The 26,003-nt window shown below is 32.8% G+C and overlaps 2 protein-coding genes across 3 annotated transcripts in view; both read right to left on the bottom strand.

Annotated features, from left to right (window-relative positions):
- LOC117685166 (protein jagged-1-like) overlaps positions 1 to 23,564 on the bottom strand; it is a 34,359-nt gene extending 10,795 nt beyond the window's left edge. The window contains exons 1-7 of the mRNA XM_066070836.1: positions 23,188 to 23,564; positions 15,275 to 15,374; positions 14,680 to 14,853; positions 12,776 to 12,889; positions 11,938 to 12,051; positions 11,280 to 11,393; positions 10,144 to 10,371 (exon numbers count right to left, since the gene is read on the bottom strand). Of these exons, the coding sequence (XP_065926908.1) occupies positions 10,144 to 10,371; positions 11,280 to 11,393; positions 11,938 to 12,051; positions 12,776 to 12,889; positions 14,680 to 14,853; positions 15,275 to 15,374; positions 23,188 to 23,502 (1,159 nt within the window). The 5' untranslated portion in view covers positions 23,503 to 23,564. The remainder of the gene's footprint in view (positions 1 to 10,143; positions 10,372 to 11,279; positions 11,394 to 11,937; positions 12,052 to 12,775; positions 12,890 to 14,679; positions 14,854 to 15,274; positions 15,375 to 23,187) is intronic.
- On the bottom strand, positions 9 to 5,645 carry LOC105323985 (uncharacterized). Of its 2 annotated transcripts, XM_066070825.1 has the most exons (11): positions 5,213 to 5,645; positions 4,758 to 4,919; positions 3,581 to 3,667; positions 2,981 to 3,272; positions 2,527 to 2,809; positions 2,034 to 2,271; positions 1,812 to 1,888; positions 1,580 to 1,684; positions 1,292 to 1,500; positions 928 to 1,092; positions 9 to 607 (listed from the first exon to the last, which is right to left on the bottom strand). In XM_066070825.1, exons 1-6 carry the CDS (start codon positions 5,440 to 5,442, stop codon positions 2,063 to 2,065), a joined length of 1,263 nt encoding a protein of 420 aa, XP_065926897.1. In that variant the 5' UTR covers positions 5,443 to 5,645; the 3' UTR covers positions 9 to 607; positions 928 to 1,092; positions 1,292 to 1,500; positions 1,580 to 1,684; positions 1,812 to 1,888; positions 2,034 to 2,062. The 2 variants fall into 2 exon arrangements, with proteins under 2 accessions (XP_065926897.1, XP_065926900.1); XM_066070828.1 differs by lacking the exon at positions 1,292 to 1,500.
- Positions 23,565 to 26,003: the final 2,439 nt, after the last annotated feature.

Below are 26,003 nucleotides of genomic sequence, written 5' to 3'. Positions count from 1 at the left end.
ACGCAGAAAAATTGCTAGATCTCAAGCTGTTATTCTTTGAAAAAACTACATGTACACTTTATGTAAACGTGCATCTAGATAAAAAAATAAAGCACACTCATGAAATGGGAAAGTTCCACTTAAAATCACCTTCCCTTATGAAGAGCTTTGTGATCAAGAAGTATAGAAAACCTCTTAAAAATCCAATGATAAATAACATGACTATCAATTGAATATCAATTTAAGTACATGAAAGCACGCCTCATAGCTAATCATAGACATGTAAAATGTATGTCTATCATAAAGATAACAGGAACAGAGTAGTCCACAATGAGTTCATTCTACCCAGTAATCAATAGTTTTGTCCATGTCAACACTTGTTCTAAATCGTGATCGCTGTTCATGAACAATCTGTTGAGTAGGTGGTGGGGGGATTGGTGCAAGGTGAGATGAAACTCTCCTGGGGTCATCCTGCTCTAGAACCATCTTCTGGTTCATACCAATGGCATCATCCAGGCGTTTAAGGATAATCTTCCGCATCATCTCAGGCACATATGAATACTGTTTTGGTTCTTTACATGTTGTGACTGACCATCTACTACTTTTCTTCTGAAAAACTCTCTGGTACCTTAAATAAGAGAGAATATTACTTAATGAATTTCTATTCAATACAATAAACAAATGATCCACTATGCAAAGCATACCTCCTCATTACATGAAATGGTTTTTAAATGCATTGTATTATACAAGCACATGAAGTTTCCTCTCCATTTTAAGGAAAATTTCCTTGAACAATGCAAGTTAAGTCAAGAGAACTCGTTCTTTAATTTGTTTGCCTACAAGTTTTTGTATTCTAAGTTCAAAGTAGTACTATGTTCCTTGCACTATGAGATAAAATGTCATCAAAATCAACATTTCCTTGCTTAAGTTGACAAAACTTGTTATAACCTGATAGATCCATCTTTGTTTGTCATAACTTCTCTATCAATGTGCCAATTATGGTCCAATGCAGCCAAGAGATTTCGACATCGGTAAGCAGGTGGCGTGTATGAATGTCGCTTCGATGCGTACATCAAAATGAGGTTCTGGAAGTTTTCCAACTCTGCTGTACTTCTGAAGTAATAAAAGATTTTCAATTGTAAAAAATAATATTTTCTAAAATAAAACATGGTTGAAACTAGGGTTAGCATCATAAAAACTCCTCAATAATTGTTCTAGAATAACTTTAGAATGTATATCTATACAAAAATATATTTTAATTTGTGATACTGTTAGAAATACTTTAAACTAAGAATTGACAAATGATATGAACCTGCAGTTCAGATAATATGGGATGTTGTTCAATAATCTTTTGTCCAGAACAATACTCCTTAAGGAGACATGAGCTGGGGAATCTTTTTCTAGCCATTCCTTCTCTCTAGCAGATGTCAATGGACCATGTTCACACTTATTACTGGAACTGTATGGCAATATCCAACTGTGTACATTTACTACATGATGTAATACACCAATCCACATCCCCTGAAAAAAATTTACCATCTTAATTTGTCTTCTAACTTTAAATTACTAGAAAAGGGTTTTTATGACATTTTTAACTTACAACAAAGTCTTCTTTTGTAGTACAAGTTTGTGCTGTATACCAGTAATGGTTAACCACATCTTTGGTCCAGTCCAGCAAACCTTTATACTTCTTTTCTTGACCTGCCTTAGTAAACATGAAAGCATCGCAATGTCAATGAAATTGCTATAACTAATTCATGCAAAGTTCTTCACTGTAGTCTTCAGTGTTACGAATGGAACAAGCACATGCCAACACAGTATATCATGCTTACCTTGATGATTTTTTTCCCCAAGTTCTTGGTCCCATGCCAAACATCAAATGAATGCTTGATGTCTGGATAGTTTTTCTCTATTAAAAAATATCAGATTTCATTTATCTTTGAATTTTTTAGTATGTAAAAACATGAAAAATATTCACCTGGCTATGTAACAAATACAAAGGTACATGTATATTACATGTACTAACAAAAAAACTTATTACAGTTTATACGCACTCATTAGTGATGAAATCTGCACATGTGCATCAGTCACAACTTCTATAATTTTCATCCCCTTCTCTATAAGAAACCCCAAGTCCCTTTATAAAGCACGCCTTTTCCAAGTTTGTACTTTTCTTTTCTGTAAACCTTTTGTCTAAGGTGATGATGCATAGGATCTTTTTGGTAGTATACTCCATGAAGGTATAAGAGCAATACTGCGCGGAATGTCCCGGACTGTCCATTCTTCCATCCCCTTCAATTTTAAGAAAACATTATTGTTTAAGTTAGAACTACATCAATGTCTAATGTTATACCCTTACAGGTATTATATTTAGTTCTAACCAACAAAAGTCCAATAAAACAAATGTTGCAATCAACCAGCTAACAATCCAACACAAAAATTGTTGGACTGTTGCATCTTCACTATCCAATATTTGTCCAATCTCAATCTTGTCAGGACAGAAATACTGATAGTTTACAAATGCATAGAAGCAATATTTGTATTTACCAAGAACAACCAAATCAACTCCTCTGAACCCCTCCAGTACTGCATTTTGGTGGTTTATCCAGTGTTCATCGACAGATGGGACAACATACTGGCGCTGCATTTTATAGAAGGTGCTTTTGCTAAGAATAGGAAGATGTAAAAATTTAGCAAACATCGACATCTTTTGGAAATTACTTCCTAAGAGGACAGTGCTTGCAGTCAGCATCAAGTCACCAATGTGTACACCTCTATTCAAGATTTGCTGGGAGCACCATCTATAAAGCGTGTGACCATCTGGACAAATCTGATAAACAAAAATAGGAAATTGTATTAAGTAAATAGCAAATACAAATGGGGATAATGAGATACAATATTTTATACACAAATACTAATCATGAAATCTTATATATCTCAGGACAAGAAGTGATGACTAAAAAATGATTTGCAATTTTATATTTATGAATAAACACATTACCCATTTCAGGTAAAGGGCTGATGCAACAACTTCTTTCTTTATTTCTACTCCTAGTCCACAGCCTTTATGCGAACAAGTTTTCTGTATGTTTGCTGTAGCTAAATTCAGCAGCTGGTTGTAATATATCAAGAAAGGTTGATCATTCATAAAGCCTTGTATCTCTTCATTGGTTTTGATGCGATGACAACCAGGACTTTGACTAAAATCAACTTCTGTAGTCTCGATTTCCTCATCACTTATGCATTCGTCATCTTCATCATCATCAGTAGCAGCAGTGGTGTCAAGTCCTTCTCTATTTGATAAGAAAATGCATTGTTTTGAAATATAATTTGTATCTACAATTATTATATTTTACAAAACTATTTTGGCCCCTTATTGACCCTTCAACTCCCCCCCCCCCCCCCCACCTTGCCAATCACCTGTAAGCAGAGAAATCTTAGTTTACATCTCTTCACTACTTATAAACACCAGACCCTTATATCTCAAGTAGTAAATAACTACTTGCTAAATTGAAGATGAGAGTAATTTATTTTCTTTCTTGGCTACAAACTTTATGGGATTGTATCACCCACATATGGAGTAAAAATTCATATTATGTACCTTAGAGTGATGTTAAAACTTGGTTCATAATCATCATCCTCTACATCATCATCTGTCATTTCCACCTCAGTCACATCAATGGTCAAACTATATGGGAATAAAACCAAATTACTAAAAATGTATTATTTTTATATGCATAAGGATTTCTCTGCTTGGTCAGTTGAAAAAACTATTATTTCCTATGTCGTTTGTAATGTGAGAAATGATTGGTTAACAAGCTAGGTGTAAATTTCCGAGCACCTGCTGAAGCCGCGGGTGTAAATAAAATGTGACGTCACAATGCAATTCTTGCTTTAATCAAGTGCACCTATTATAGATCTTTGTGCAAAATAATGTAACATGCAATGATGTAAATGAATAAATAATTTGTCAAAATACCTAATATATCTTAACATTCTATTGGTAAGAATAAATGATTTTCAGCACAATTTCAATTAATATTAATTGATTTCCATGTTGCAAAGCACTAGTAAAACTATATATAATTTCAAAATTTGTATAACAGGAAATAAATTCGTTATTCAGGTCCAATCAAGGGTGTACGGGGATTTACCCTTGGGTTGTATTCCATACACCCTTCGTCCTGCGAACACAAGCCAGGGTATATCCCCGTCCATTCTTGATAAGACCTGGATAACTAATAGTATCATTGTGTACTTTGACAAACGATACTGGCATATGACCAATTCTCACCAGGGACCAATCCGCCTTGCCAATGCATTTTTACATCATTATTAACAGTCATAAAATTATATACAAAAATGAAGAAAAAATGCGCTTGCAAGAATTCGTGCACTGTATTATTATTTAGTATTCATTTCTTTTGCTCTTTATATTAATTTTTTTAGGGGTGGGTGGGGGTGGATCATGGATAAATAATGGTTCAATTGGAAAAACTTATATTTGAGAGGGAAAAGGACTGAAATCCTTACCCAGACTCTAGCTATCTGGCTGCAGAAATATTATATTACTTAGTTCATGCATTTATGGAATATCTGTAGTGAAAATGTTTTTATATATATATCGTCTGTTGTCTTCCACATAATGTAAGGTAAGACATCAGGTATTTTTACTATGTATGTTTTGTAGTTTCTCTGCTACACAACATATCAATGAGACATTGCATATCAAAATGTTTACATAAAAACTTTGAGAAATTTGCAGAATAAATATATACTCAGTTATTTCCGCCTCTGAAGAAGTAATTCTTGACACATCACACTTGTATGGAAAAGACGATGGTCCTGGGGTAGAGGTAATAGGTGCACCCGCTGGACTCATGGGCTCGACTGTAGATCCTTTGGGAGAACCGAAGCAGTCTTTTCTATACAGTTCATACCTATATAATAAACATAAAGCATAACTAGTGTGCAATATAAATCGATGACAAAACAACTGCGATATCGTTTTTCAAAGTCCAATTCAATATTCTATCATTACAATATTTTTTCGGTATGACATCTACCCCTTGGGGTACCCCATAACTAACATTATCGATAGAGATGCTTCGGAAAGGAATTAAGACATCATAGATTGCATGCATGTTTTTCTCTGCCTGGATTAAAATTTGTTAATGAAATAATCTGTATAATATCGTGAATTATCACACTTTACTCAAAATTTAATACTCACTTGTCCAGTAAAACTTTCGCGACATCTGCATGGCTCTCGAGCTTCAGAGTGTCTTTCAACCCCTTCCAACGTTCAAACTGGACGCCGATATTTACTCGCGCCTTATTATAAGACGCCTGAATGTTTTGCCGATTTCGTTTTCTGACTGAATCTGTGAGAACACGTTTTCGTCCGCGAGTTGACATACCCGTGTCGGCCATGTCTTCTGCTATATAAAGCAATCTACGCATGCGTTATTGAGGCTGTCGAATGAGTTCACAAAAGGTCATATGAATACGAACGGACTTTAATTCAATTTTTGTCTACCAGACAAAAATTCAAGTCACTTGCCTATACTGACCAAGTTCGTCAAAACTATCGATTGGGACATAACAGAAATTGTATTTTGTTACAAAATTTATCATTCTAAAGTATCATTTCGCTGAATAAAAACTTTTAAAAATATTCCAAAATCGTAGCTACTACCCGTTTAAAGTGCTACCTGTGTACGTATGACATTATAGGTTGAATGTTGAATTCGTAAAGACTTCGTAAAAGTCGAAGGCTACAAAACATTCTTATTTCACAGAGAATCTAGATCCGTCCATAGAGGAGGAATTTTTGATTTGAACAAACCTGAATATAATCTACCCAAGGATGCTTTCATACACGTTACATTTTTTTCTGGCTGATTGGTTTTAAACAACAGGGTTTTTTTATAGTTTTTTTTTTATCTTTAAATACATAACTATATAAATTTCGACCCCCATTGCGGTTAAACTCTATCCCGGTATCATGATTTTAACAAAGTTAAATCTGCACTACTTGCGAATGCTTCTACACAACTACATTTAAAGGTATTCTTGCCGATTGGTGTTTGATAAGAAGGTTTTTTAACAAATTTTCTTTTTATTCCTATATTAAAATTTGACCCCCTCATTGAGACATACTCCTACACAGGGAAAAGTGGCTGGCACGATTTTCATGCATGTTACTTTTCGTTAGAAAATCTTGCAAAAATCCGATGAAAAGTTTCTCATGCGAATATGTTCTCATGATGTTCTCATGATATTTGCATGAAAATTTTATAATTTGAATGCGATTTTTTGGGGCATGTTTTACATGCAATAAGATATTTAGTGTCAAAATTATATAAAATTATGCGAAATGCACATGTGTTCTATACGTTTTCTTATCTTTGTTCATGTAAACATATAAAACTTTGCCATTACACTAGTCATTCTTAGCCACTGAGTTATATCCCCATTTTTAGAAGGTCAGTAAACATCCGGCCTCAGGATCCTGAAGCAATCTTAGACTTAAGTAAAAAATTGTACACTCTCTTAATGTCTCTAGATTGAAAACACTGACAAAATTGAAATGCTACTAAAGTTGACTTGATATAAATTTGTTAATTACCAATTTTAATCGTCATTTTATGATAAACAATAATTTTATTGCTGACTTAAATTTTGACTTAAGTCTGAAATTCCTTCATGATCCTGAGGCCAGGATTTTATTACATGTATCGTACATACTGATTGGATTGGTAATCATTGTAGATACATACTTATGTATTCTTATGTATTTTAAGTACAATTAAAGAGTTTGCGTGTACATGTATCAAACCTGTCAAATGCAGTTACTGAATTATATATAGTTTAATTTACAGCTATGTTCAGAGATGCATTTATTTCTATGCTATACAATGAACATTCGCTTATAAACCTTAACAATGTGATACACGTTTTCATGATTCCAAGTGAGAAATGCACAGACCTGTCATACTATTTCAGAAGGAAGAAGATTAACAGCAGTACTTAACCTGTAGGCATCTTTAGTTTTATAACCATGAACCTGTGTTTACTTTTAGAGAATTCATTGTTAAAGTCCATATGTATTGTCATTTTAAAGACAAAAGCGATTTCATACTAATCACCGCTATAAAATTAACTTTCTGTTCCTGACTGAACCCCCTTACATTTTATATAACGTGTATGTTGGGTGTATTCTCAATAGTTACAGTATATAATAAAAACTGTACCTTTAATGTTACGATTTTCAATATATTTACGAGGGTATCCAAAATCTCATTTAATCCTATCCGAATATTCTGACTCTATAAACTGAGCTGATATATTGTCTCATTCATGTATGTCACCCGGTAATTGTTCACGCATTTATTTCTTTATCGTGTTACATTATTGCAAAATAATACCAATTATACAACCTCTATTTGCAGAGAATACAAAACAAGAGGCCCATTGGGCCACATCGCTCACCTGAGCACCAATGGGCGTTCAAAAGATATTATGCCATATGGTCCCTCGGTAGAATAACAAAAAATAAATATTGCAAAGTATTCGAATTTTACACCTATTTTTGCATACACGTAATCTTTGACATTGTACCTTCATGAAATACCATTTTATACCAGAATAAGAAAATCCTACTCAAGATGTAAAACTAAACATTTGGTAGGGGTACACTGTTAAGTTGTTAACTTCCAATTCCCTATATTTTCGTTCTGCCCCCCCCCCCCCTACACTTTGCAAAGCGATCAAAATATATCAGAGCAAATAGGTACATTTTTTTTCATCAACTACTTACTAGTTATTGTATTTTAAAAAAAAATATATAATAGTTATTGTATTTTATTTAAAAAATCCTACATGTATAGATGTGAAGAAGAAAATTGTACCTCAATGTGCTCAATTCCTCAAATTAAAAATATTCAAACATTTAATTTGTCTTCTCCATTATAATTAAATGACTGTTATTTACCTCGCGTACAAAACAAGGATAATTTTCCGCTGTGATATTTTCTTAGGAATAGCGATAATAACTTTATCCCCGCAACAGAAATGTGTCAGAACTATGGAAACTGTTTTTATTTACTCGTATCTGAAAAACTATCCAAATTGATGTAGATTTCACATTAATTATTGAATAAAGAGGGGGCCCAAGAGAGTAGGTATATACAGAATATCATTCTTTTCTTTTGTTTGTACAAGTATTTAACATACTCTAATTCAAATAGAATTTCTAATGTTCGACCAAAATTTCAGGGTCAATCGTAGAATGATAAGCAGGATACAGAGCTCACAGTTCGCCTAGCTTTGAGTCACATTTTGTTCACATGAGTTTATTACATTCAGCTTAAGATTTTTAACTTGGTATTTCCTATTCAGCATTTAAAATGGAAAAAAAGAATGGCCTAAGATTTTCAATATTTTTATTCACTCAAGACCAGTTCACTGGTATTTGAGGTTCAAAATCAGTTTATACAAATGTACACAAACACAGTCAAGGATCACTTGTACAGTAGGATTAATAATAACGAAAAAAGGTTAAGTTTACAATACAATAAGTTGTTAAAGTTGGTTTCTGGAAGAACAGACTTTGAAAATTTTCTTAATAAATATTGACAAATTATTTACTTTTTTAATCTTTAGTTTTTAAGATCTGTGTACAAACATAGAATTGTGAGCAAATCTCTGTATCTTGCTTATAATTCGAAGCTTAACACTCAAATATGGTTAGTGAATAGAAATTGTAAAACAATTTATTTTTTCGAAATGAATTAATATTTACATGTTTATACCTACCTATTTCCGTCAGCGATATCAAACTCTATTTAAACTGAATAAACTGGAGAAAATGCCGAGCATCTCAACAAAACCTATTGCATTAATCTACCATTACGCAAAAAATAATGCCGAATTACCGATAGAATGAATTGTATTTCAGTACTTTTTTGATACATCAGATTTTGCTTAATTTGCGCAGGTAAACAGTTAACTGTTTGATTTACCGAAGTCTCTGTTTGATTTAATACGTAAAAATAACGAAATACAGACGATAGTTCCCAGGTTACAAAGCATAAATAATGAAAACGAAACGAAAATCAGAACGAGCTAACACCAACGTCATGTGTAGAAATTGTCAACGCATTGAAATATTTAGCCTCAATTTACTTCACAAAATCGGCACCAATATATTTTGCATGTTTCAAAAATTTCCCTTCATACGCGAACTGTTGCACAACAAGCAAATTCATCATAGTCAGATCGACCCTTTTTCGTATAATGTCATGGCTGCTTTAAACAAAGAACCTCGTTTTAGAAGTATGGAATACGAGTCTTGGTAAAATGGGTATGCAAACCCGGGCCGTGGCAAAATAAAAGCTGGGGCAGATCGGCAATCGTCAATTCCAAATACGCATTTATTTGCAGCAATTATTACAGCGAATACAAATATACTGGTCCATCAAATATGCTGAAATTTTAATGAGATTGGCAGATTAATAACTGCCAATCTTTTGTTTTGCCCAGGCCAAGTCTTGCCTACCCATTTTACCGGATGCCGAACCCGAAGCTGAGACACGCCTTTCCTTTATTATTATTTTCGTAATAACTCAGATTTGAAACAGAATTAGCCCTTAATTTTTTGCAATTGTGTTTTCCTTCCCATGAGGATAATTTATGCTAAACTACGTTGAATTGGTTTCAGTAGTTCTTGAGAAAAATTTTTTTAAAAATGCACCCTCCTTTTTCTACAGTTTCAAGGTTTTCTCCGCTTTGAATACAGATCGGACTTTTATTTCTCCAATTTATATTTGCCCTCCCACAAGGATGCTTTGTGCCAAATTTGGTTGAAATTGGATAAGCAGTTTTAGAGAAGAAGTTCAAAATGTAAAAAGTTTACAGACGGACGGACAGACAGACGGACGACGGACAAAATGTGATCAGAATAGCTCCCTTGAGCTTTCAGCTCCTGTGAGCTAAAAACAGATCAACAATGATTTTTTTTTAGGGGGGGGGGGAGTAAGCATTTTAATTTTACTTATTTGATGAAAGGTATGGACATAAAAACCAATATCAAAACATCAGCATTCTTTTGATTTACTATATTTCGATATAATTTGCAAAATCACCCCTCTGTACGCCTACCTGTTCCGTACTTATCCATTCCTCTGTTGAGTATTCTGACAGATTTGATGGTATACACAGCCTGCAGATCCACCCTCCACCACGGATTGGTGTCGCCATCACGTGTAACTGTACACTTGTCTACAACAACATCTGTTCCTCTGTTGCCATCCACTGCATACGCGGCGTTATAGTCAGATTGTGTTGATGACTGTGCGGCAGGTTTACCTATTGCGATGTTCGGCAGAACTGTCAACGATATTACAACAAATACAATAATAAGAAGATTCTAATTACTATATTGATAGCTAATCTTGCTTTCGTAGATAGAGCTGTCATTAAAAATTTCTGACGATAGCTAAATGACTTGTATTCAACACGCTTTAGCATCAGTATGTTGCATGGTGAACATTGTAAACTGGTTCCAAATGAACAATAGTAAGGTTTGCAATGAAAACATGCATACCTGCTAATACACTTTATATATTTTCACGGTAGGAATACTCTTTTCTTTCAAACTAAGCTACTGTGTCATCGAACGTTGTACATGTATAGTCTGAAGGCCCAACTTACATTTGTTGCACTGTTTATTTTCTGCAATTGACCTCTTTTCAGAATTTTGCAACAAAGTACATGTAAATGTGGCAGGGGACAGTTTTTATTACACAGTTCACTGTAGTCAGGGGATGTTTTGTAAAACACGGTAGCTAATTTTTTTTTCTATTCACATTCAGCACAGATACCTTTATTTCACTCCTAGTAAGGCCAATCACTGTTTTCTGTCGAAATAATTGGTCAGATTTAGTGCATTTTTCACCATAGTGATTTCTCTGAGATTTCAATCCGTCTTAATATCCGCGTATTTTTCTTGATTGTTCAGCTTTTTAGACATCCCCCAGCTAAATCCCTGCAAAGGGTTAACTTTTCATACCGTGCACATGTTACAATATCAAATGTCGGAAGCTTACTGGCTAAAAGTCTACTATGTCCCATCCACCTTTTTTATGTTATTTAACACCCATCTATAACTTGCATTTCATTGTGTGAAGTCAACACAACAGTCATAGTCGCAAGTTTCGTATATTGCACATCAATTTAACAACTATTAATATTTCTGAGAGAGAAAAGGATGGGAGAGAAAGAAAGAGAAAATTAACCTTCATTACAGAGTGCCCCTGTGAATCCACCTGCGCATGTACACTTGAAAGATCCATCGTTGTTACTGCATGTCCCTCCGTTGTGACATGGATTATCCAGACATTCATTAATATCTGAAATTTTATGACTCAAAACATTTTAACTTTCAGTTTCATAAGTCAGACATTGAAGGAAACATGGTATTAAAAAAGGAGAATGATTAATATTGTCTTACAAAGCGCATCAAAATCATAATATAAGAAGAAATTATAATGTTAAGCCATGTGTTTGAATATACCGATATTTTAAACATGACCCAGAAAAAAAATGCTCTAATAAATATTTCGAACTAGTCTGTTAAGAAGCTGTTTGTACTTTGCATAATTCGTTTTTTTCTTGACGTTTATAATTTTGCAAAAGAGTATCTTCAGCTTAATATTTTGACAAAAAAGCCCCCTTCCCAACATAATAAATATAGATATCAACCGTAGATACACATGTACATGTACAAATTTCACAAGAAAATCTGTTTTATTTCCCCCCTAAAGATTTACTTAAGTGTCCTCTCAAACAAGAAGGATCATTTAAATGTACTAAATTTTTTTTACAATCTTGACATTAAAAACAATCATGTTTTCCTCAGTAAAGTAAGGGGTAACACATTGCCTAGTTCTTTACCTTCATCACAAACTATCCCGGTCCATCCGGTGTCACATGTACAGTTGTATGAGCCGGGTGTGTTTGTGCACTTGGCTTCATTGTGGCAAGGGTCATTCTGGCACTCATCAATATCTTGCATGAAATATTTAAATGATAACAATGATGTCATCAACTGCTAGTTATCTTAATGGGAACGTGGATATTTGCTACTTGTGTTTACACCATACGATGAGCAAGCCCTTGCGTATCTAATTTACTGAGGGACAAAAATACCATATGCAGGTGATGAAGGTATATTGCTTCTTAGTAAGAAAAGTTGACTATAGAAAAATTTAAGACATTTTTTTCATTTGATAATTATGTTAAACATTCAACACTTCAGTATCAAAAAAAGCAAAAGCCTATGTGATAGTTTATACGTCGCCTTAAATTCAATACATAATACATACTGTATACAGGGAAATGTTCGCCCATGTTTTATTTTCGCGCCGTCGTTTCAGCAGGCAAATTCAAGACTGGGCGATTTTTAATATTAAATGATCTCGCTTTCATCACAACTGTGTCTGGGCGAATTCAATACGCGGCGAAACCGTTTGCAAGTAAAAGGGGCGGAAATAACATAGGCGGAAATCCCCCCCCCCCCCTGTATAGAGTAACAGTATTTCTAAATGAACATAATTTACTAATACGATATTTATAAGTTTTCAGACTGATATATCTTATAGATATATAGGCGAAAACACAACGATAACAATTTAAAGAGAGAAGAGGGTTCATATCAAATTTTTTTAACGAGCCAGAGAGAGAGAATAATAAACATTAACAAGAGAGAAAGAGAGAGAGAGAGAGAGGTTACCTTGATTACAAAGTGTCCCGGTCCAACCAAATGCACACATACACGTGAAAGATCCATTGTTGTTAATGCACGTTCCTCCATTCTGACATGGGTTGCTCAGACATTCATCAATATCTTTTAAAATGAAGATGTTAAATAAATTTTGATTAGTTTTTGCTTCTTCTATCTAACTAATAAAAAATGCGTAGGTTTATATTCGAATTTATATTCAACCATTGCGAATATATTATCATATACATTGTATATGAAAAACTCTAATATCATATTTTGCTTAGATGTATGCTTGCATTGTCAACATATTTATGACGATAAAAGAAAATCATACAAGGTTGAATAAAATTCCCGTTAAAAATTCGATTACTTCAGGAAATTTCTTTTGCATATTAATAATAATTTGTCCACGTATGTAAACATTTCTGTAGTAAAAATTTCATCTGTTAACAATTTTGCAGGGACAAAAATTGAATATGACAACCACATTAACAGCCCCCCCCCCTTCTTTTCTTTTTTTTTTTTTTAAAAAAAGAATGGTGACTTAATTACAGGAGACATTCGCATTTTACAAAGACGCATAAGCGATGTTCAGACAGAGGCTAATCATCTTCCATTTTTAATAGAAAATATTAGGTACTTTCGATGATAGGAATTGATAATCAAAGTACCAAAGAACTGACGGGAGTTGATTTTGTCGATGTTTATTTATTTTGAAATCAATGATATGTTATTTTGCATGACAAGTACATGTAGTTTTTAATTTGAATTACGCACATTTTTATAATATGAATTTTTGGACTTTTTCGACAAGAATGTCGAGAAACCCCCATATGAATCATGTTAAATAATATTTAAAGATAAAATTAATTCAATCAAACTATGTATCCGTAATAGAAATATTTCTCGAACATTGTATGGATCCAAGCAAAATTAAACTCGTCTCGTTCAACCAAACGCTCGACTGACACCGTAATTCTCCGACAAGGATTTACGGAGACATCCGAGCGTCGAGTTGAACGAGACTATATTGAACTCTGGCGTAGGAATACATACGACTAGAAAAAATATCTAAATTGTTCGTACCATTTAAAATCTGAATATTTTCAAGGTATTTATAAATACGTTTCTTTGAAAACAATGATTTAGCATACATTACATCGAATTTATCAATTATTTTCAAGAACTAAGTCTTGTGAGCAGTAATGATTTGTGCTGAGGTCCAAACACTGTTTCACTTTCGGTTTGTCTGAGTAAGTGCATAGGAGAGTTGATTAAAATCAACTCCCAAAAACCGACGACATCGGAAAATTCAATGTTAATATGAATTTGTGTGTGCTAGATTTTTCATTTCCTCAAAAAGTTTTCAAGTTAAGTGCAGACCGAAGAAGGTTGTGCCTGATAATGATTTTATTGCAGACCTTTACCTCAGGAGAAAAAAAAACTTAGAAAGTGCAGAAAACAAAAATGTTAAAAAATTTCATTCATTTAGATATGAATGCATTGGGTTTTTTCCATGGTTTACGTATATCATTATTAATAAGATTTGTCCTTTAAAAATGTTATACATGCTTTAGTGCGTAATTTTTTTGTAAGTGTTTTATTTCATGTTTATTGGAACATTTCAATTGTCAATCGTTCTATTTGCTACACATAACTATTTGCAAACATTATGCATAATAAAACGTTCACTGCGATGTTCTAAACTGTTGGCCTTGCTGGTGCCGTGAACTTGGCTCAGTACTCGAGATATCGAAAAAAATTAGTAAATCCGTTTTATTTTACATTTTGTTATTGAAACAAAAAAAGAAATCAATTCCTGGTTTCATTTACATGCATTTAAAATACCATTTATTATTCAAAACTAAAGCATGAATAATTTACTGCCTCCCGTATCATTTTAGCATATTCACCTTCACAGACAATGTTGTATTTCCACTCTCCGTTTGACTGACAGTTCAGTTGTCCTGAACCAGACTGGGAGTATCCGTCAGCACACGAGGCGTGTATCCTCCTGTGTAGGCCAATGGCGTCCTCACGTTTAATTGAACTCAAATTGATTCCTTTTTGATCGGGTATTCCACAATCTTATGTATAAAGGCAAATAATAAACAATGTAATCTTACACTGAAATTAATATGATTAATACCTAAGATAAGAGGCTACATTTTAATTTTACAAAAAAGGCACGTCAATGTTGTCAATTTGTCTAGTCTATTGTGAAATTCTCTTCAACTGACAGTTTGTTTTATTAATATTTATATCTAACAATTTATACTCCTGGAAGTTTCATAGTTTATTGTGTTAAATTAAAACATAATACTTGTCGACAAACGGTCTTTTATATATTTCGTTTAGATTAGTTATTTTGTAAAAAAAAAAAAATAGCTCTCTTTGACACTTGAAATTTTTCCAATATGCATAAGGAAAACCAATTATGTACATGTAACACATGTATATTTTTAATGGTATCTATTTGCATAAAAGCAAGGCACCGGATGCTTTTACCTGACAAAACACATTCAAAGAATTTATCCTCGGAATATCTCTTGTGTTTACATGTCTGGTTGATTTCACAGGTTGAGTTCGAACAAGCTCCAGCCAGCTCCTACCAAAATAAAACATTGATGAACACGAGAGTTTACTGTAAATGTAATTTATTTAAACTACTTCAAGTATTTATCTAAATGTACTGTATATAATTTTGTTTGTGTGCTTATTAAAAAGTTGTATGCAACGGAGTTTTGAACGTTTAAAAGTGGTCCGTTCAGATGACAAATTGTTAACCGCTTGCCAGTTGATATGATATTCAGTCTAAATCTTCGAAGTGTGTGACAAAAATCGTAATCGGTTGCACTTATTCCTCCACTAAATATTTTATCAGTCTATGTATTTATAACATGAAGGAATTCTCTTTGTATTTATGACATGTACAATATGTTTTATTAGGGTCTTCCTTTTCCAACGGGAGACTCTTGTTTTCGTTAGGTTTCTTTTTCTCTATTTTTCACTATTATTATTATTATTTTTCTTAAAATGTTTCCTAAAACTTGAATATCTCGAATATGCTACAATGAAATTTTCACGAATAATACAAAATATCAAGGTCATTTATAACGTACATTTTTGTTGATGACGTCATTTCCGTTCCATTTGTTCTATTTGTTTTTGTTTTTGTAAAAAGTGATTTTGTTCTCTCTTTTTCTCAAAAACGATTGAAAATAGAAAATTGAAATTTAAGGAATGATAGATTTTTGAATTCCTAGGGCCAATCAGGTAAAACCACGATCGTCCGTCACTTCCGGTCCGCTCAAACAGCATTTTTGGAAAATACTGTATTATAATTTTTTTAAGTTAAAACATTTACCATTTTTTTTTTCCATCTGAATGTTTGAAACTTATCATATTTTGATAAGAGCAGGTCGTCCGTCAGTTCTGGTCGTCACCGAAAGTGTTTCCAAATTTCCCATGTTTTTAAAGCATATACGTGTTGTAAACATTTTTGTACCGAATACAAAACTAAAAACCGTTTTAAAATCAGACAACGCATTGAAGAGCATTGAAATTTAAAAATGACCTTTTCCGGAAATCTTAATTTTGCAATGTGGGACCAACAATTTTTTAAAAAGGAAGTTAATATAATAACTCGTATCAAATGACAACGTTTTAATTCAACCCTATTATTAATTCATAATTAAACGGAAGACCCACTCGTTGCTCGCAACGTGATCGTATCTTGTTATATACTATTTACATGATGAAGCTCTGCCATCCAGTCAACTGAGTGGTCTGGAAATGTGACTGAATGGCACAGATTTGCCAATCAGTCACATTTCAGTTACCTTTCAATTGGGGGAATGGCAGAGATTCATCCTGTAATTTTTTGACATGTTTCCAGAATATTTGAATAGCAAATTCACATATCTTATTTCATGGTCAAATGGATTTAGACTACCATTTAAAAAATATTTATTTCAATTTTTTGGTTATCAGACGTATGCCAGAGGAAATGAAAAAATGTGACTTAATTTGTAGGTTTGTGTGTATTTTCCATGTAAACATACTGTCTTGCATAAAAGACGTTTTACGTTTCATATCACGTAGCCAGTCCACAAAATTCATTGACTTTTGTTAAACGCTTGACTGCGTGAACAGTTTTTAATCATCCATTTAATTTGAGCATCAATCATTTGGTATCGATAAAATAAAGCGATGACAAAATTGTTTTTTTTTCTGCTCGACTGCTCTCAGTACTTTGATGATTTGACTAATTTTCTGCCAGCTGCTTCGACCTGCGTGGCTGCAATAAATGGCTGCTAAATCAATTTTATTCAATGTGACAGCAGTTTTTATATTTTTTGCGGCTGAAAACCGCATATTTATGTGAATAATTAAAGTGTCTGAACGTTACACTTTAAAGAGAATAAAATTGTACCGATTTCTGGTCTCACTTACGTCATCCAAATTGGTTCTCATTAATTCAATCGATACCTGACGTGTTCATAAGCTGAGACAAGTGTAAGCAAGCTGATAAAGGTCGATATAAGCTAAGACAAGTGTATATAACTTTATATAAGTGGTTAAAATCTAAGATAACGTATATAAGCTAAAACATAGGTGCTGAATGGGTCTGTATCCGGAATGGTATTGATACTGGAAGCCAGAGGAAGGAAGTTTGTGAATGTTATAGTCTATATATATATATATATATATATATATATATATATATATATATATATATATATATATATATATATATATATAAAAAGCACTGAATAGAATCAACAACACTAGGCATCTTTAAGGTGTCGGAGCTAATATATAGATACTAAGCCAGTAAACTGAATATATAAAGCACTAAAAATGGCTAACGACACGAACAATAGAAATTGTCAAATTTTCGGGACAACCCGTCCCTTCTTCAGGACCAAAAATAAATTACATAAGTAAAAAACAAAGAAAGCAAAATCTAAAGCTACTACTAAACTACTTAAGAAACTATGAAAAAGAACAGCTACATTATACACATCATTTGATCACATTCTTAAAGGTGTTGATACTGTCGCCGATCGCTATAAAGTAATCAATCGACTGCCAACTTCACGCCTGATTAAGTTAATTAGCTAATTAAAATTGACGTCCGAGTTAATAAATGAAAATTTGAACCCCCGTTGTTAACTCGTACGGCACTTATGATATAGACTCGAATTTTTGATGAAAAAGAGATAAAATTAAATGAAAATAAATAAATAAATAAAATTAAGAAAAAAATGATTTACAAATAAAAGGTAGTAAAGAAACTAATAAATGAAAGAGGCGCAGTTGACAGATTAGATAAAATTACTATGTGGGTTTCAGGTGATATATGGCTATGAGACGTTCATTTTAGTGAAGTCCATTTGTTTGTTCATGCCATCAGGTCTGAATGATTTGAGTCTGTGCATCCAGAACTTTTCCTTGCTTTTCCTCTCCGCGTCTGTCCAATTAGGATTATGGTCAATAACCAATACTGTCATGTCTTCCCATTTGTGGCCACTTGTATTAAAATGTTCTCCGACGGGCTCCTTGACTTTTTTGGTCTTTATGGTAGAGCGATGGTTGTTGATCCTTCTGCGGAGGTCACCTGTTCCACCGACGTATTGCTTAGAGCAGACTTTGCAACTGATGAGATAGATGCAGTTGTCTGTGCGGCAAGAAGTGTTGCCAAATATCTTGTACGTGCGACCCGTGGTGGGGCTTTTAAAACTGTCCGCGTTTGTGCTGTGTTTGCACAAAAGGCACCTGACATCGGAATATGTTTTAAAACCGCCATTTGGCAACGGGTTGTCTAATCTTGCCCTCACTACCATATCCTTTAAGTTCCTCGGGCGTTTAAACGCAGCCATTGGTGGATCCTTGAAAAGATCAGCCATTCTTTCGTTAGTGTAAAGAATGGGCAGATTATTTCTAAGGATGCTGTTGAGGTTCTTAAGGGCGGGGTGATATGTAGTGACAAGTGGAACCCTAAGAGAAAACAGACAAAAGCAGGGTTCCACTTGTCACTACATATCACCCCGCCCTTAAGAACCTCAACAGCATCCTTAGAAATAATCTGCCCATTCTTTACACTAACGAAAGAATGGCTGATCTTTTCAAGGATCCACCAATGGCTGCGTTTAAACGCCCGAGGAACTTAAAGGATATGGTAGTGAGGGCAAGATTAGACAACCCGTTGCCAAATGGCGGTTTTAAAACATGTTCCGATGTCAGGTGCCTTTTGTGCAAACACAGCACAAACGCGGACAGTTTTAAAAGCCCCACCACGGGTCGCACGTACAAGATATTTGGCAACACTTCTTGCCGCACAGACAACTGCATCTATCTCATCAGTTGCAAAGTCTGCTCTAAGCAATACGTCGGTGAAACAGGTGACCTCCGCAGAAGGATCAACAACCATCGCTCTACCATAAAGACCAAAAAAGTCAAGGAGCCCGTCGGAGAACATTTTAATACAAGTGGCCACAAATGGGAAGACATGACAGTATTGGTTATTGACCATAATCCTAATTGGACAGACGCGGAGAGGAAAAGCAAGGAAAAGTTCTGGATGCACAGACTCAAATCATTCAGACCTGATGGCATGAACAAACAAATGGACTTCACTAAAATGAACGTCTCATAGCCATATATCACCTGAAACCCACATAGTAATTTTATCTAATCTGTCAACTGCGCCTCTTTCATTTATTAGTTTCTTTACTACCTTTTATTTGTAAATCATTTTTTTCTTAATTTTATTTATTTATTTATTTTCATTTAATTTTATCTCTTTTTCATCAAAAATTCGAGTCTATATCATAAGTGCCGTACGAGTTAACAACGGGGGTTCAAATTTTCATTTATTAACTCGGACGTCAATTTTAATTAGCTAATTAACTTAATCAGGCGTGAAGTTGGCAGTCGATTGATTACTTTATAGCGATCGGCGACAGTATCAACACCTTTAAGAATGTGATCAAATGATGTGTATAATGTAGCTGTTCTTTTTCATAGTTTCTTAAGTAGTTTAGTAGTAGCTTTAGATTTTGCTTTCTTTGTTTTTTACTTATGTAATTTATTTTTTGGTCCTGAAGAAGGGACGGGTTGTCCCGAAAATTTGACAATTTCTATTGTTCGTGTCGTTAGCCATTTTTAGTGCTTTATATATATATATATATATATATATATATATATATATATATATATATATATATATAGTCTTACGAGCCTGAGATTGTAAATTAAGGTAGTCCATCCATAACTAAGGCAAATATAACCATTTTGATTGATCTACACTACATCAAATACGTATTTTAAAGGTTTTATGAGGCTGACATAAAGCAAACAGTATAAACGGGAGTATGTATGTAGTAAACTAAATGAACTTTTTGCAAATATAAGTTTTTTGAGTTGTCCGCCCTTTAGGAATTGTTTTTTAAAAAATTATTTTTTGAAGATATGTATGGGAAATTATGAATATCGTTGGCAAATTCGAAGAAAGGGAAAGCTTTTGCAATTTTTTACCAAGAGAAATGTTAGAAAAATACTTAAACTAAAAATATATATTTACAAAATGTAATTTTCCCCATAGACTTCTATGTTAACTTCAACATATGGTTTGAACGAGTGCACTTATGGGCCCCGGTGAAAAGTGAAAAAATGAAGAATCAAATTAAGCATATTTTTTTCCCTAACATTATCTATTGATATCTATTCCATAAGAATTAACAAGTTTTAGCGCTGAAATTATTGTTTATGAAAAGCACGAAGCTTTAAAACATAGTATGGGTCAGCAGACATTCGTGATTTTGTATAGTAAATCGAGGACAGGCATTTATTTTAAAGCCTTGTTTACTGTCAGCCTAACCGAGTACAAACTTGTGGAAAAGACAATATACGCATTATACATTTAGTAAACTCCTGTGAAAGTAAGAAGTTTGTACTCGGTTAGGCTGGTACCTAAAAAATGAAAAATGTATGAAAATTTCAAGGTTTTTCCTATAGCAAGCGAAATCTATTACCTGCGTGACCCATGTTTGAACTCACGCATGGAATAAATTATTTCAAACAATCACGTGGATTCTATCCAGGTAAACGTTTGTCAAATGTGCTCACTGTAAATCATTGACACGTTTTAGATCGCTTTCCTTCATCTTTGTATGGTCAGGAATGTTTGTTTGTCACTATGGTAATCTGCAACTTCAAAGCTTCATTCGATTTTTTTTCAGACGTAAAATAATGCATAAAGTATAATTCAGCAATCGCGCCAATCGATCCACCAACAGAGCAATGTTGATTTAAATGTCTCCTCCCTCTGATTTCAATAGACACAATTAAAGTAGATTCGGTTCGATTTTTCCGGATTTAAATTATTTATAGGCATTTAAAAATCCTCAAATTGTATTCTAATTTTGGTAAATTTAAGCGTGCATATAAATCAGAAGTATCCATGAGTGCTTAACTATTATGAGAAAAAAGCAATTTGATGATATTTTCTACATATAAACGGCACTGAAAAAGGGCCCATTCTCTATAGCTTAAGTGCACTTGTTCTTTGTTAATATTCAATTTTCTTTATAAATGTCAAAGGTGAATTATTATTATATCAAAATCACACTAAAAAATTAATGATTAAACTTGTAATTTATCAGATATGAAATATGATGGTTATGGATGGACTCCCTTAACGTGTATAATGATATTAACATGTACTGATTGTTTGACTAGGTATATTAGTTAGTACGTTGACATCATGGAGCGACGCGTTTCTTTGAACAGCGCATGCAGCTGTTGTTACGCGCAATACAGTAAAATCTAAAGATATTCTTATTCAATAAGTGGTTTAGAAAATTGCCTATTTAATATACTTTGTTGCTAAGACAGAGCGGTCAAAGGCCAATACGATAAAATCAGCGGGTTTGCTCCGAATTGGGTACTTTTCTTACCGGGCAATAATTAGGGAACATGCCTAACACTCGCCGTATTTTTCACATTCATTCCATTTGATATAAACAGTTATCCTCCACTTTGTACTCATTAAAAGGGTAACTCGTCAATTATTAATTCTAACTGAATGTTTACCTACAGTACTGATCAGACCCAACCTAACACCAGAGTAAACCCCAACAAAACTCCGGATTCACTTTTTGGGTTTACTTTGGGTTTACTCTGGGTCCACTCTTGTAAGCCCGGAGTAAACCCAGAAAGTAAACCCAGTGTTTTATTGGGGTTTACTTTCTGCTACGTTGGGTCTGGTCGGTAATGTACATATGGAAGTGAGGAAAAACGTACCATTTGATTAATTTGGTATTCTATTTCTTTGTTGCAGTGAAGACGTTTCATAAACATTTAGTTACATTCTATTACATCCCATTCAAGAAGAATGTCCAAAATATACCTAAATGTGTACAGTAATTAATAAACATAACTTTAATTAGACAATTTTCAATAAAAAAAAAACTTTTAGTAAGGCGGCTAGACAATGCTATCGTTCGCAGTCTTTCGGTATATTGATCTCGCCAAACTTGTCCAAAGAATTAAAATTTACCATAAAAGCTAAAAACAATAGCAACATATAATATACATATTGCATGGTGATAACAGACTCAAAAATGTAACACTTGTCTAGCCTTGTGTCGTTTATGCAAGCTATGAAAAAAGAGCAGTGTATTTATTTATCAATATTTAGTTCAGGTTTTTTTTTTTTTAAATATTGAAAATGCTTTTTTAAAGTTATCCATATATTGCAATAATACCCCTACTTAAGGTTAAATTAGATTTTTACACCACTGTTGTTTTATCACTATATAAAATTTGAGAATGCTAAACCTAAAACGCATTTACAAAAGCATAGAGTTTTTATTAACGAACTCTTTTTTTATAACAGACATAATCATTTTGTGGAATCTCCCTAGTTTTTTGTTTTGTTTTGGGTTTTTTTTTTAAAACTTGAATCTAGCAAAACACTGGTTCTTCTTCGGAAAAAAAAGATAAAAAAAATTGGATTGATATTTATCATATGATTTGCAAAAATATATCTTAGCGTGTTTGCCAACCATTTTAAGTAAATAACTGTTTTTAAACACTTAATTTTTTTTCTTAAATCTACATTTTTTGCAGATTTAAAAAAAATTACAGTTCTGATTTTTAAATTAAAATAAATAAAGTGAGTATAGCGATTTATCAGGAAAAAGTACATATCACAATAATTGTCTTAAAATTCAAATAAAAAAAAAATGATTCGATAGTATTGTCACAGACCATATAAATAGCAAATAGCCATGTAAACATGCGCTGCATATATATATATATATATATATATATATATATATATATATATATATATATATGTTGTATTGGAATAGAATATAGATAGTAGTTAATATAGATTTGAACACATTTACCTTAGGCCAGTGCTCCTTTTCACTGTACACAAATCCAGCATTGTCCATGTATTCATTAGCTGCTGTCGTCTTATTTTCGTAGTTAATTTCACAGAAATTAGCCCCTTTGCAATAGTTGACAGATTTACACCGTGGTGTTACTAGACATTCTATCACACAGTCCAAGAAACTGAGTTCTGGGAAGGATTGAATCAGTTTCCTGTCCAGTCTGTGTCCTCGCTGAAGTTTAGAGAAGCCCGTTTGTAAGCTGCAATAACATGGCACAAGGACGCTAATTAAAAACCACGGACATCCAAAGATTTGAAATAGCAACATTGTACTGCAGAATGATACAGTTTATTTCTACATTGGACAAAGCGAATGCGCACCTCAGAGTAATACTTTTCAATACCGTTTGAGTTTATATTGAGTTTGTATTTTGAAGTTTTGATTTATTGAATAATGTGCAATCAATAAGCACTTTAATGTTAAAATGAATATTTAATTGGTTATGAAGAATTTTAGAAAAGAAGCCATTTCGTAGCGTTCATCAAATTTAATTGATCTACCTTTGCTAAGGTTAAACATAAAATTTTGAAGAACAATTAATTGCCTCATATAATATTCTGCAGTTAACATGACATCTCTCTCTCTCTCCACGCTATATAAATATTATATATATATATATATATATATATATATATATATATATATATATATATATATATTTATATATATATATATATATATATATATATATATATATATATATATATATATATATTATTCTATGGTGACGGTTTGATTTATTATAAGGTAGGAAATACTTTGTAATGAATTTTTTTTTCAGTTTTCTAATTAAAATACACCAAATATAGGCATAAATCTTTGCAATGGTTAATTTCAGTACTTTCTTCAATCGTAAGTATATGAGATGCCTTTAATTTACTGAAGGCAAAAATGAAATTGAGGTACAGTATAATATCTTTATATGAAAGTAAGTTAAAAAATGTGTTTGTTTTTGTGCAATTTAGCTTTCTATCATTCAGGAATGTGTAACTGGTGTTTCTTTAAAAGTAAAGACAGAAAGTTAGAATAGTAATATTATGAGGGATCATACTTGATAAAAATTTTATCAACCGGACAAAAATTAAAAATATTTTTTCACGTCTTTTATCAATCTCACATGTATCCATATTTACATACGTCAAATATTTTTAAAAACCTTGAAAAGTACATAAATCGTATTTTTATCATTTTTTAAAAACATGTTAATATTTATTAAGAAGCATCATATTGTTCTATAGAAGAAAATTTCACGAAAACATTTTTCTACCTTGAACAACTTGAATTGTGCACTCATGAATAACAATGTGAACCGTATTAGTACGTTTTTTTACTAGATCTTGTAATTCACATTCTGAATTTATTTCCTAAGGGTAATCAATATCTTTTAGATTATAAAAATGAATATTTGAGAAGTTAATTCTGTAATAAAAAAATGGAAAAGATACATTTCCAATACATGTAGTTTTAATCAATACATATTTGCTTGTGTAAAGGAAAGGCTCTTGAAGAACAATTATAACCTATAATCAGATACTCTGCAGTTGTTTTCACAGTACATATTTATTTGTATACTACATAAAGAAAATCACTTCATTGTTTTTTTAGAACTTAGTGTTGTAACATCACAATTTGTTTCAGAAGTTCAAGTAAGCTACATGTTAAGGTATAAGACATCAGCTCCCTGATTTTTAGTTATTTTGGTAAGGTTAACTTTTGTGCGGCACTTGCTATATCGCAGTTCAGGACACTTGACACGGGAAAAAACAAATTTCATTACGTACATGTATCACACTTGATATTGTCAAAGTTTAATACAACCTGGCCTTTGAAGTTAAATAAAACAGTTCATGAGAATGCGAAAAAGCAGTAGAAATTTTTAAACAAATACTCTTTGAAGTCCTCAGTTATTTATGATTTGGTAGTGTATGAACCTATCATAACAGTGCGCTTGAAGCAAAGCATAGAATGATCGTATAGGGCCTTACTATAATTTATCAAAACGACAAATTCAGGAGGACAGGTGTATAACAAAATAATCTCTATATTTACCTTTTATTATTATTTTTTTGAAATTATTCATTAAGCTATTACTATTACATGTAACCAGTACGGAACATTATCATATGCACTAAAATTTGAATTTTTTCCTGTATCGATTTACGAATCTTTTCTTTACAAGAAGAGTTGTACAGAACAACAATGGCCACGACCAATCAACCGTCTGTATTGTACATAAGATAACTGCATACGTACAGCACAGCTACAAACGATCGAATAAACTAATATAGTTCCTTGAGTAAGACTGAATATACTAAATAATATCAAGAAGTAACATTAATTTCATTTTTGAAACATATCACAGTGTAAACGAAACATGCTAGGTGTTTCACAGTCAGTATATTTTAATCGAAATGATAGATGGCCAGAAATGACGAACTTCGAACATTAAGATGAAGGAAGCCAGAAAGAGAAATGTAAAAACAAAACAAGCAAATCCTTCCAACACTGATAATAGGGTCCTTAATAAAATCTAGCATTTTGATTTGCAAAGTGCACTCTACGATCGTATGTGTTTTATCGGATCTTTAATTAAACTTTGATAAAACGTAAACAAATAGTTAATGACACAGGTACACGCTCTGGTATTTTAAATCACGAGACTTTCAGGGAAACCTATAAATCACATCAATAATGATAAAATATGAGAGCTTGTTATAAATAATTGACATTTAACAAAACTACCAAATCACACACATGATGCAGTTATG

This window comes from Magallana gigas, chromosome 1, assembly GCF_963853765.1.
Source record: "Magallana gigas chromosome 1, xbMagGiga1.1, whole genome shotgun sequence".
Lineage (NCBI taxonomy): Eukaryota > Metazoa > Mollusca > Bivalvia > Ostreida > Ostreidae > Magallana > Magallana gigas.
Note: the sequence above shows the minus strand (reverse complement) of the source record. Positions and strands in the feature narration are given on the sequence as shown.